The sequence below is a fragment of the Drosophila eugracilis genome, unplaced genomic scaffold (assembly GCF_018153835.1).
Source record: "Drosophila eugracilis isolate 14026-0451.02 unplaced genomic scaffold, ASM1815383v1 contig_2154, whole genome shotgun sequence".
Classification (NCBI taxonomy): domain Eukaryota; kingdom Metazoa; phylum Arthropoda; class Insecta; order Diptera; family Drosophilidae; genus Drosophila; species Drosophila eugracilis.
In genome coordinates, this window is record NW_024573038.1 from 9,291,624 (window position 1) to 9,304,090 (window position 12,467).

Sequence of the window (12,467 nt, forward strand, 5' to 3'; positions counted from 1 at the left end):
TAAGCTACTAGTACTTAGTATAAAACTTAAAAACTTAAGATTTATTTGCAAGGTTTGGATTGGTATTGAACACTGGATAGACATAAAGAGATTTTTTGAAGGCAGAAATGTCCTTAATGTGTGAAGGGTTGTCACTTTCTCCCAAAAACTCTAGTTTGATTTTTTCAGTCATGGGCTGATTTACACCTTGTCCATCATTTAAGTCCATCAAAGATCCTGAACGACTGGATACTTCCGAATTAGCTTGGGTTGTTGAATTCGAGGGCTGAGTATGCTTTCCCACAACTTGCACGGAGAGTTTTCTTAGATTATTTTTATCATAATCATTTAGGAAATTCAGAACATCTTCTTTTGTTAAATTCTGAAGAGTTTGTATTTGCATTTCCATGCGATTAAAGAAATATTCTTTGGTAACGATTTCACTCCAATTTCTCATGACTTCCTCATCCAAGCTAGTGTCGCCAAGTCTCTTCCCACTTATTAGAGTATCCCGAATACCCTGAAACTCCTCATCACTCATCTGTGAGACGAGATCAGACATTCGAGACCTAAAGGTTTCCAGACGCTCCTCAACATAGTCAGCCTTATGCTTAGTCTCTTGGGTGTTTATAGTGATTACAAAAGCCATGACGCCATAGCCAATCCGTTGATGTATGCCCAGACTGTAACCAAGTTGCTCTTGAGTTCTTAATTGGTTGAAAAATGGCTCCTCCACTATTAACTCTACCAGATCCATTATGCATTCCAGTTTCAAATCACTAGGTCCTATTTGATAGTAATTTGTAATAATGGTATTCGAATCGCCTTCATTAAGCGTTTTGGCCCTTAGATAATGTGAGCCCAGAGGAATTTGTAATAAGTTATTATCTAATGCTGATAGATTTTCCACTTTTTCACTGTTATATGCTGCTAGAATTTTCTGCATTAAGTCTTTTCCTTGATCTTCAGTGAAATTTCCTTGCATTAAGCCTTTTATATACATTCTTTTATGAAAATTCTCCTTAAAGCTTTTGATGTCATCTATTGTTATGGCATCAATGGCCTCATATTTCGATATCATGGTAAAGCGTTGATTTTCCAATACGCTTAGACGTAAATCCATGTTGAGAGTTTTTCCGTTAATCAGAGCATTATATATTTGCCGCTTCTTAAGATCCTTAAACGAGTTCACCTGATCCAAGTCCAGTTCTATGGTTTTCATCATATTTAAAATGATTTCTATCAAGAGGGGCAGCTTTTCATTGTAGCCACTAACTCGCATGACCAAGCCTTTATCACCAATGTAAAGACCATAGGTTAATCCTGCTTCCAAGGCTGGATACAGCTGCTCAGCTATTGTGAACTCTACTAAATAGGTATAAAGTACACCTAGCATATACTGTTTAACACTCTCCTTTACCAGAGGTGTTATAAAGTAAAGGTTAATATACCCATCGGGTAGTTGAAAAATGTTATCCTGGCGAAACCACAGTTCACATAAATCATTTCTGACCAGAGCTTTGGGACTTCTTGAGATATGTGGTTTACCCGCTTCTATCCAATGAAGTGTAAAATCAGTTGTTACGAATGGATTCGGTTCCGGATAATGTAATTCCTTCAATTCGGCTGGTTGTTCCCACATGCTGATCCATTTTGAAGGCATGGCAACGGTCTTGTATTGAGTGCCAAACCATGGTTCCTTCTGATCGTAATCATTTCCATTAAACGGCATATACGAAGTGATCATTATATTAAAATTAAATTTATTTAAATGCTGTTTTAGAAGCTCTATATCGGATTCATCGTATTGGAAATAAAGCTGAGTTCCTGTGAGAACATCTTTCGATGGCAGTTTATTGTAGTTTTCAACAATGCTTTGAACATTATCAATCGAAGGCATTTCAATTTGAAATCGAAAATTATTATCAGCTATTTGTTGGAATTCTTTGTAGGAAGCCGACAGCTTTTCGCTATTGATTATGAGTTTTATCCAGGTAAATGTAGCCTCTAAGACATCGTCCAGGTGATCAAATCCATCGTCAGTAAGGTAAATACATATATTAAACAAGGAGTATATCGAGTTTGTATCAAAACTACTTCCACCAACTCCTGCCATTACGCTAATACACCAAAGACGACGTCGTAGATAGGAACACAGGCTGCCTACTCCTTCGTAGCCAAGAAGTTGGGAAATAAATGAATCCGGTTTACTGCGATAAAAGTTCATCATTGGTGGCAAAACCCAGGTGAACTCTATTTTGGAAACATCTTCAACGGGTTGTACTAGAAACAAATCCCTAATGAACTCTTCTCTAAAAGCAGTTTGGTAATTAAACTTGGCTATATCGATGGCATTCTCCTGGCTAGTGGGTATATCTGAGCAATGTCGTTTGAGTAATTCCTCCAATTCATCTAGGGAAAGCTGAGCTTGAATTGCTACTACCATTCGATTAGAGCCATAATGATTACGGCAAAAATTGTGAAGTGCCTCGTGCAACTGCCCATCATCAACGCCCTCTTGAAGCGACTTAAAATTACCCCAGCTAAAGGTGCCATGTGGATACCCATCAGTAGCAAAGCTGGCCAAAATCTGATCTCTACGAACTTCATCACTCATGATGGTCTGTTCGAACTCCGATTGTACCGCAGATCGTTCACGATTCATGGCATCTGGGAGCATCAATGGAGCCTTTATCAAATTCATAAATAAATCCATGCACTTGTCAAGATGATTTTCATCCACCTCAAAGTAGAAACAAGTCTCCTCATTTTCAGTATGGGCATTACTAAAGCCACCGCTTTTCGTTACAAACGAATCGAATTCATTCTCAACAGGAAACTTCTCAGATCCCATGAATATCATATGTTCCACAAAATGAGCTAATCCCTGGTATTGTCGAGGTTCACTAAATGATCCAACACCCACTAGTACAGCACATGCAGCTAATTTACCTTGAAAATGCTCAATTGATGAGGTTATACTTTCGCTGGAAACTTGAGGGATTGATGGTTCTTCATTATGAGGATCAGATATTAGAATGGCACGTAATCCATTTGATAAGCTCAAGGCACGATAAAGCTTCTTGTCACCATCTGATTTGTCGGGTTCATCGTGATATTGGACCACAATTGAGGCTGTACTTATAGTACTACGATTTAGCCACTTATTAAACTGTTTTGTAAATCTATTTATACCAAGGAGCGGCTTAAAACACATCCTCAGTGCATTAAGTATAATTTAAAAATTTTGTTATTTTCTTTAAAAGTGTCCATAATGATTGTTTTTGACTTCTGAGACTAAGCACGTTGGCTGACTTATCATTAGAGAAACTATATTGGATAAAATAATCTTTAAAATTACTGAGTTAAGAGTATAGATACTTCATCCTAAAAAACGTTATGTTATTCTAATGATATGGTTTTAATATATCGATTGGCTTTACTTAAAAGTCTTTCTTACGGTTAAATGGGGATCAGTTTTAGATCTTATATTTATATCCATTTAGTGATCGCAATGCAACGTCTCCTGGTTCTCTGTCTGTTGCTTGGCACCACTCACCACTTAATTAATATCCACGCCCAAAAAATCAACGAAACCGTCGACTTTGCTAAGTTGGCCAAAATACTAAAAAAGCCTGCTTTCCAGACGCGTGTCATTGGTGGTCATGTGACGACTATTGAAAAGTTGGGTGGATACCTAGTAGCAATGAAATATTTAAATTCTTTTATATGCGGCGGAGCTTTAATTCGGGATGTAATTGTCCTAACGGCAGCCCATTGCTTCGAGAACCGGAATACTAAGGAAAATTGGAGCATACATGGTGGCATCTCGAGACTCAGCGAGTATAGAGTTCTTCGTTTTATTAAGAAAATCATTAAGTCTGCAGATTTTCAAATGCATACCATGAACATGGACGTGGCTGTTGTTCTGCTGAATAGACCCATGTTTGGAAAAAATATTGGTACTTTATCCTTGTGCAGTACGCCATTGACTCCTGGAAGGACCCTGGTCGTTGCCGGCTGGGGCATGACGCATGCGGATGATAAAGATCCGGAAAATTTGTTGCGAACGGTTTCGGTGCCCGTGATTGAAAAGAATTACTGCCGAGAGGTCTATAAACATGCAGGTGAGTCGACTATTATATTTAAATTAAAATGTAATTACTTATACAAATTTTTGTTTTAGCCGAAATAACAGACAGCATGTTCTGCGCATCAGTCTTGGGAAAAAAGGATGCCTGCACTTATGATTCAGGAGGTCCACTAGTTTACAAGAAAGAAGTCTGCGGCATTGTGTCTTTTGGTATTGGTTGTGCCAGTAAGAAGTATCCTGGTGTCTATACGGATGTAAATTATGTAAAGCCGTTTATTGAAAAAGGCATTAGTGCATTGCTGTCACGTCGTACTAGACCCAGACGAGGTTGAGGTTGAGGTTGCTCCCGTTTAATTCTTAACTGAATGAGTTTCCTTTTCCTCCTCTTCCTTTTACAGTTACAAATAATTTAGCTACGCAATTCGACTCCATCACTATCGTCATCTCATTCACTCCCACACACTTAGCAACTCGAAGTCGACATTCAGCAATAGGTAGCTTTGTCTTACTTACTTGCATATCATTAAACTGATCTGTTCTTTCTCGTACTAGCATAACATAAGAAAGTACCGAACTACGAACCAACTAGATATGAGAGGCACACAACAGCTGTTAAATCGTACAAAATAATAACTTACATTTTCTTTCACTGTACCGGTATGCAAAACATTTTTGTTTTCTTTATTTTGTTAATACGACTTTCCATTCTCCAGCCAAATGTACAGTGGCTCCAAGCTTATTTCGTGCAAGAAAAAATCGAATTTTTAATTTGATACTGCTACTAAACCAGCAGAGGTATCAAAAAAATTTAAACGCAGTAATGTTAAGAATGTCGCATATTATTAAAATAATAACAAAAGTTTTTACTAATTTAAAAAACAAAAGAATTTTTCATACAAAAACTAAAAAATAGGGCAGCTCCGACGCACAAGCTTATTTCGTGCAAGCACTTTAACGGTTAATAACTCTAAACTAGGACTTTTAAATCCATTTTTTTTTCTTAATACTAGTAAAAATATATTAACAAAAGCATATTTATAAGTTTTCGAGGCTGGGGCACCAAAATTACGGATTAACGAGGATTTTCAAACTATTGCGCCACGAATAATAGTCAATAGTTTGTTGAGCAAAGCGAATTAGTCCTTAAACATTTTAAGGATGGGAAAACCCAGGAAATGGTTGCCTCAAGCCCTAGTACAAACCCATACATAACCCAAACGCTTTTTTACGAAAATCGGGGGGCAGAAAGGGGCGGTAATGCACCGAACAAAATTTTTAATGACCAGGAGGAGAGACGTATTGTCCCAAAAAGTGAAGGGAAAACCCCAAGCTATCGGCTCCAAAAATAGTTGAGGAGATCGAGAACGAAATGGGCAAAAAATGTTGCCCAGGTACAGTTCGGAACATTTTACAGAACCATAACTTTAATGGTCGAGTTCCTAGAAAAAAGCCCTTTATAAGTGCTAAAAATAAGTTGGCGCGCGTCAAATTCGCCAGGGAACTTGAAAGTAGTCCGATTTTGGTCTGGAACGACGTTATGTTTGTGGACGAATGTCCTAATGTAATATATTTGGGTTCCAGATGAGGAAATATGTTTGGCGGCGTCCCAATACAGAGCTACATTCAAAAAACAAAAAATCAGCGGCTAAGCACGGCGGTGGTCATGCTATAGTTTGGGCATGTATTACTGTGTCCGGCGCCGGAAATTTGGTTTTTATTGACGGAATCATGGATGCCAATAAATATTCAACTATTTTGAAAGAAAATTTGGTACAAAGCTTGGGGTTTTCCTTCACTTTTGGGACAATACGTCTCTCCTCCTGGTCATTAAAAATTTTGTTCGGTGCATTACCGCCCCTTTCTGCCCCCCGATTTTCGTAAAAAAGCGTTTGGGTTATGTATGGGTTTGTACTAGGGCTTGAGGCAACCATTTCCTGGGTTTTCCCATCCTTAAAATGTTTAAGGACTAATTCGCTTTGCTCAACAAACTATTGACTATTATTCGTGGCGCAATAGTTTGAAAATCCTCGTTAATCCGTAATTTTTGGGTGCCCCCAGCCTCGAAAACTTATAAATATGCTTTTGTTAATATATTTTTACTAGTATTAAGAAAAAAAAATGGATTTAAAAGTCCTAGTTTAGAGTTATTAACCGTTAAAGTGCTTGCACGAAATAAGCTTGTGCGTCGGAGCTGCCCTATTTTTTAGTTTTTGTATGAAAAATTCTTTTGTTTTTTAAATTAGTAAAAACTTTTGTTATTATTTTAATAATATGCGACATTCTTAACATTACTGCGTTTAAATTTTTTTGATACCTCTGCTGGTTTAGTAGCAGTATCAAATTAAAAATTCGATTTTTTCTTGCACGAAATAAGCTTGGAGCCACTGTATATAAAATTAAATGGCACAACAGTTTGGGAGTTAATTGTTGTCATTATGTGTAAGTTTTTGGGACTTTCGCGCCAACACTCATTGGACCATGGTCCACTGACCATCGAAAGACCAACCACCATCCTTTGGGCCATTGCGTGCAGGCGGCAGTCGGCAGCTCCTTGCTGATCATTGACTGATTCCATAATTGATTGGATGCTGGGATGCTGGGCCCAAAAAAAAAAAACTGATGGTGGGTCTCTTACTCTTCTGGCCGTGGGGCACAATTTTTTAGAAACGACGTCCCAAAGACTTGAGTACTTTTACTTTTGCCTTGGCCAGCACATCGAAAATGTAAATTAGCCAAGCGAGTTCGCTAAAAAATTGGGGCTACCAAAAAAATTTATGTGGCAGTTTGAAGATCGCATGACTGACGGCCTTTCGTCCTGCTGGAGCTGCGTTTTCGAATTAGTTTAATAATACAATTAATTGTTATTTATAGCTTCCTTTGCGCATCAGAAACGCAGCGTTTAAGGCTCCAGATCTGCTGGGCCAGACGTTATTTTATGGCACGCAAGGGCCAATTTGATGGCTGGACAGGTAGACGGTATGCATATATAGAACTGGCTTAACGGTTCTCAGCTGGGCCTAATGATAGACTTTGGCCAAGTTAGTTGTGATGTGGGTGAGGGATAGCAGTCAGAGGAGTAGGAGAAGAAGAGACGGCTCCTGGAGTGGCTCCTTCCATTCCTGCGCCACAGGATATTCTTCATTGGAGTGTACAGAAAGCCACCATAGGCCACATAAATATGCCCAGAAATGACACTTTCCAACCCTTCCCGCGGTGCTGGTTCGCATTAAGTTTATTTATCTGCTTTTAAATGGCATTTTCACTTGCATATAATTCTCCTCGTTCTCCCATGTAATGTGCAGTGGAAACAAAGGCAACATAATGTAACAGCCGCCATCAGAGCACGAAGGAGATGGCCAGATACTCCAGACTCCTTCTGCACTCCATGACTACCATTTACCACTACTATTTTTAGTAGTGTCATAAATTTATGGCACATTGTGGCAGCGGCAGTGGCTAGGCCTCGACTTGGCTCACGTGGAGCAGACTGGAGAAGCTAGTCTGGAAGGAAAAGGAGCTGAAATCGACATGCAAAACAACATGCTAGCTGGCACCTACTTTTGCCCATACATAAGATTTACCGATGATGTTGTCGGGGAAATGCAAACCAAACCGAACGTATCCATGCCATTTGCCAATCAAACAAATCAAACAAATCAAATAGGTAGAGCGGATTCGGTTACATCAGTTTTATAGATCCCATTTCGGATCTGTTAATTAAAAGATACACACGTACCTTCAATAGAACAGAAAGACAAACAAATCTTTGGGACTGGGTAAACATAGTGGATCAATAGCGGCACTCTGTGAGATACATATTCTTGGTTTTACGATGCGCTCACTGTTTTCGAGTGTTTGACTGGCTTAAAAGCCAATAAAATTTGTTGTTAATTGTTTTGGTAAATTGAAAATTAGGTTTTGGGAAAAATCATCGCTCAAGTATGCATGGAACGAGTTCAGGTCTCTCGAATTTCGTATCAGGGGTTTCCAGTTTTTATGTCTGTTTGCCCAGCGCATTAACTTGGCCACTTTTAATGAACTTTGTGAGTGGAACCCATCTGCCGCCATACGATCGAACGGTCATCAGCGGTCTTAGCCCTTTCCAAACGAGACAAATCGAATCGTTTTGCCGAAACCGAGCTGAACTTTAATCGGCTTAAATGTAATTTAACTTATTTCTATGACTTTTACCACCATTCCTCCTCCTCCTTCTGGCCAGGCAGAAATCGGTTAATTAAAGTTGTACAAAGTTCCAAGCCGATTTCATGCCGCGTTGAATCAACAAATTGTAAACTTTTCCATACTATTCCATACTAACTGTGGATTGGAGGTGGAGGAGGGTTTGGAGCAGCGGGAGGGATTTTGTTCAAGAAAAAAGGGGCCATCATTTGTACTTACTTAAGTGCTTGATCATGCTGATATCATCACCTGGCAACTTTCCTTTGTGCCCTACGTACCCACAATGCAATTAGCGGGGTCTGTAGACGCCAGGTGGTCTCCAGTCTCTACCATCTCCACTCTCATCGCCCGCAATCTTAAATCGAAAATCAGTAAGAACCAGTGAAGAAATAAATACAAGGAATGTAATTTGTATTACATTATGGGTGCAGCAAGATTGCTTAGGGCTTCGAGTCGAAATCGATGTGCTCTTCCTTGCGATTATCAGTTCTATAAACACTTATATACCCTTCTATGCGATTCGCAAAATGTTTAGATTAGTAAAAATTGTTACCGCTTAGGGAAAAGTTTCACTGTTTTATTAAATCATTTACTTTTATTGTTAACTAACTTCCCTTCCAAACTCATATACCTCATCTTAGAGCATCTCAGCCTCAAAAAAATCGAACCGCTGTGTTGACAGTTATTGATCGATGATATTGAAAACCCAATGTTGAAATTAATTTTTATTTAGCTCTCTGTTTTTTGGACTTTTCTATGATCTGTTGCCTTCAATTGTACGAACTCATTGTGTTGATTTGTAATTGACTTTTATTTTGACTTCAGCGTTTGGTCTAATGAGTCCGCTTAAGCTGCTTCTAATGCAGTGGACTTCCCCGTTTCCATTACCATTTTCCACGTTTTTCCTCCATCGGTTTCCTTTCAAAATGTCTGACAGAGAGAGAGAGAGCTCAACGTTCCAGTAAGTGACACTGACTAATTCGGAACCATTAATCTCGGAGCTGCTTAGCGTCAGTCATGCTGGTCGGGCAGCCATCAATACGCATCAAAATCGAATGCGAATTGTGCATGTTTACACGGATGGAGATGCATGTACAGCTGAGGTCAGCTGACTAGGGTTAAAATATAAAAAAAGTATTCAAAAAATCAATTTGATAGTAAATGAATGAAGGAGTATGAGAATGACTTTAGATTTATAGCTTGTAATAGTTTTATAATTTGTATTTGTACTTCCAATTACTATTATTTTGACTGCAACTGTGGCTTTACAGACTCCATGACGAATGTGCGACCGCTGCGTCTCGGTTGGGTGTCGGTCGTTTGGTGTCTCTGATTTGCCTTCATTTCTAAGCCCAGTATGCCGTACCCAGTACTCAGTGCCCATTCCGATTCTCATAGACGGGTCCACAGCCCATTCCCGTTTCCCATTTCCGCGGACATTCGAGGCGAGTGCGGTTGTGGACCTGGGACATGGACGTGGACGTGAATCTGGACGCAGACGTGGACAAGGCGTGCAATCAAGCCGCGTGTCTGGCAGTCAACTAGTCACTCACTTTGGCCAGAGAGACTGCGTCAGTCCGTCAGTCAAATGCTCGCTTTAATTTCGCTTTACTTGCGATTTGCAAAGGCACGTGGAGAAATCTAGTTATGAGATTGATTAGGTTAGCTTCAGATATATATATTGAATAAATTTAAAAGATATATCTACATACTATATCCTTAATAAGATGTTCTTTCTTCGATAGAATTATAGACCCCTCTATGATAATAGTCATCATTTTTAAATATATATTCATGTTTCATTCAAGGTAAATACCACTTTTTGAACTTTTACCAATAAATAATAACCAATATATACAAATATTTTCCAGTGTATAGCTGCATGAGTTGCTGGAGTTGCTGCATGACTACCGGGCATAATTTCTGCCCGACCGAACGAAATATGGGACCGAAATGAACACATTGCCAGGTTGGCGGCTCTGCGCACGCGCACAGTTGTTGGCCAGGCTTGAAGGAGCCCCTCTTCGTGAATCACTCCTCTGCCTCACCCTGCATCAACACCCACTCCCTTCTGCATCCTCCACATAGCAATCTGCGGTTCGTTTTGGCCTGGCGACACTAGTAACCGCAGGGCGACCGGCGCAGCCCGTTTTCGATTAACGATGACCATGGTTGAGGACGAAGACGAGGACGCGGATGGAGGCAACTTGAGCGTGTGCCAGCCAAGCGAAATGCGAAATCACTTGAGGAGCTAGAGCTAGGATACACTTTAAAGAACTAGTTATAGTTCTTATATGATGATAATATGAATAATATCAAGCTTGGTAAAAGTAAGGAAAATAGGAAAATTTAATAATTAATGGTAGGGATAATGCTTAGTTTTTTATTATTGAAGTTTTCTTTATCATATTTTTTTATGAATTTATTGGCCAGTGTAAGTCCAAGTTGAGTACTGAGTCCGCGGCAACGCCTTCGGTTTACATTTTACAATCCTAACAAGGTTAGGCCGGCCGATAAACGGAGCTGCACTCGTTTGGTTATAAGGCTAGGCTGTGATCTGGGCTTTCCAGCTGAAGTTGGGGTCTGGGGATCGGAACTTGGTGCTTGCAGCTGGAGGAGCTGGAGGTGGCACATGCCTAACCAGCAACCAACCACGCTGCTATGCAAACACACACATACTTGAAGCGGAATGGTGGCCATGGCTACGAGCTGTACCTACGGAATTGCACATTAAAAATGAGCAATGGGAGTGGGCGGTGGGAAGTGGAGTGGAGGACAGTGAGTAGGTTTTGTGGGTTTCGTGGGGAGCGAGCGGTTGATTCGAGCCGAGCGATGTCTTTTTCTGTGGCAGAACAAGGTTGGCCTGGCCTGCGATGCCGCTACCAACGTCGCTGTACTGGAAAAAAACTGTTAGAATATTATTTTAACTTGATTTTTAATTTTTCTTATAATTTTAAAGATAATTAATTTAAAATGATTTCATTTTAGTTGAGTATTTTTGAGAGCTGAGTAACTCTAAGCTTAGTACTCCTGAATCTATTTCTTAATAGACTCATCGAACTTTCTCGCAGTGTACCGTCGACTCTGTTTAATGCAATTCAGGCGAAAGGCGCACAAAGGGACAGCGAACAAGATGCCGAGTTGCTGATTGTGCGGGCAGCGCAGCCAACGATGGCAGAGGCAGCCGCAAGAGCTTTTGTCGCCGCCACAAACATGGAATATGACAAGCTGGTGAGGAGCAGGATGGGTTTGGAATGGGATGGGATGGGATGGGATCGGGATGAATGGGTAGAGAGCAGCAAGAGGAGGAGGAGGAGCAGCGGCAGATACTGGATGGTTGCCCGGCATGCAAAGCATTGTCAAGTGGGGAGCAGGCCAAGTGCTACACAAAAACCAAGCGACAAAGAAACGTCGCAGAACGCTGCCGACGCACGTGAGATGTGGATGCATTTGATACACTTAGCGAGAAATGGGGTATGGAAATTTATAGATTAATATATAATAAGGTACAAGGTTACTGTTTTTAGTTTATGTTTATTACTTTGCTTTATAATTATTTTATATACATTTTATACAATGGAATATTTTTTCCAGTGTCAAATTATAGTGCGTTTCCTTGTTCAGTGCTCTAATATTTATTAAAATTCTAAATGCTAATCAAAAATTCCAGAATTATTTTCCAAGTTTAAAATTTGAGTGTATGTTGGCTACCCTGTGTGGGCAGGGTAAAAAAGCAGCAAGGAGAAAGAGAGATGGAGAGAGAGCAGAGACAATGGCGACAATAAAAATGCGATCGCACAACATGCTCCACAGATAAGTTAACGCAAAGTGACAACGTACAACTTTTAATGGAATTGTCGTCGCCGAGGGGCGGCGAGGCGTGGCACGGGAGGGTTATACATATGACATAGCCAAGGAGTCACCGCATTTGGAGCGCTGCCAGCTCAGTTGAGCTATGTTTACTTAAAGGATACGTATGCCAACTGGCAAAAAGGAACCTTCAAAGGCGGTCGTATAGGATTGCAACTCCAATTCCGATTCTGATCAGAAGTGGGCGGAACGGGGAACAACACACACGAGCACGAAAATTGCCTTCGGCTGCTACTGTGGCACAAGCTAAAGAGAGTGAACGAGATCGAGAGAGAGCGTCGGAGAGGGAGAGCTGCGATCAATGAGAGCGCCAACTGCTCCCATTGGAAAATTGCAGTTGCAGCGG

General features: G+C 40.3%; 2 protein-coding genes and 1 long non-coding RNA gene across 3 annotated transcripts; 2 read left to right on the forward strand and 1 right to left on the reverse strand.

Annotated features, from left to right (window-relative positions):
• Positions 1 to 18: 18 nt before the first annotated feature.
• LOC108113953 (nardilysin) lies at positions 19 to 3,295 on the reverse strand. The gene has a single exon (XM_017224666.1). The coding sequence runs from the start codon at positions 3,194 to 3,196 to the stop codon at positions 35 to 37; it is 3,162 nt and encodes a 1,053-aa protein (XP_017080155.1). The 5' UTR covers positions 3,197 to 3,295; the 3' UTR covers positions 19 to 34.
• Positions 3,296 to 3,481: 186 nt separating this feature from the next.
• On the forward strand, positions 3,482 to 4,404 carry LOC108113929 (seminase). Its single transcript, XM_017224635.1, has 2 exons — positions 3,482 to 4,106; positions 4,166 to 4,404. The coding sequence occupies exons 1-2, from the start codon at positions 3,494 to 3,496 to the stop codon at positions 4,402 to 4,404; spliced, it is 852 nt and encodes a 283-aa protein (XP_017080124.1). The 5' UTR covers positions 3,482 to 3,493.
• Positions 4,405 to 9,659: 5,255 nt separating this feature from the next.
• Positions 9,660 to 10,363, forward strand: LOC108114089. Its single transcript, XR_001772733.1, has 3 exons — positions 9,660 to 9,912; positions 9,997 to 10,059; positions 10,123 to 10,363. It is a non-coding gene; the product is annotated as an uncharacterized LOC108114089 (long non-coding RNA).
• The last annotated feature ends 2,104 nt before the right edge of the window (positions 10,364 to 12,467 follow it).

Bases quoted from the DNA above. Each gene is read 5' to 3' on its own strand.
- LOC108113953 (XM_017224666.1), bottom strand. From the start codon at position 3,196: ATGTGTTTTAAGCCGCTCCTTGGTATAAATAGATTTACAAAACAGTTT.
- LOC108113929 (XM_017224635.1), top strand. From the start codon at position 3,494: ATGCAACGTCTCCTGGTTCTCTGTCTGTTGCTTGGCACCACTCACCAC. The intron at 4,107-4,165 runs GTGAGTCGACTA...TTTTTGTTTTAG, and splicing joins AGAGGTCTATAAACATGCAG to CCGAAATAACAGACAGCATG.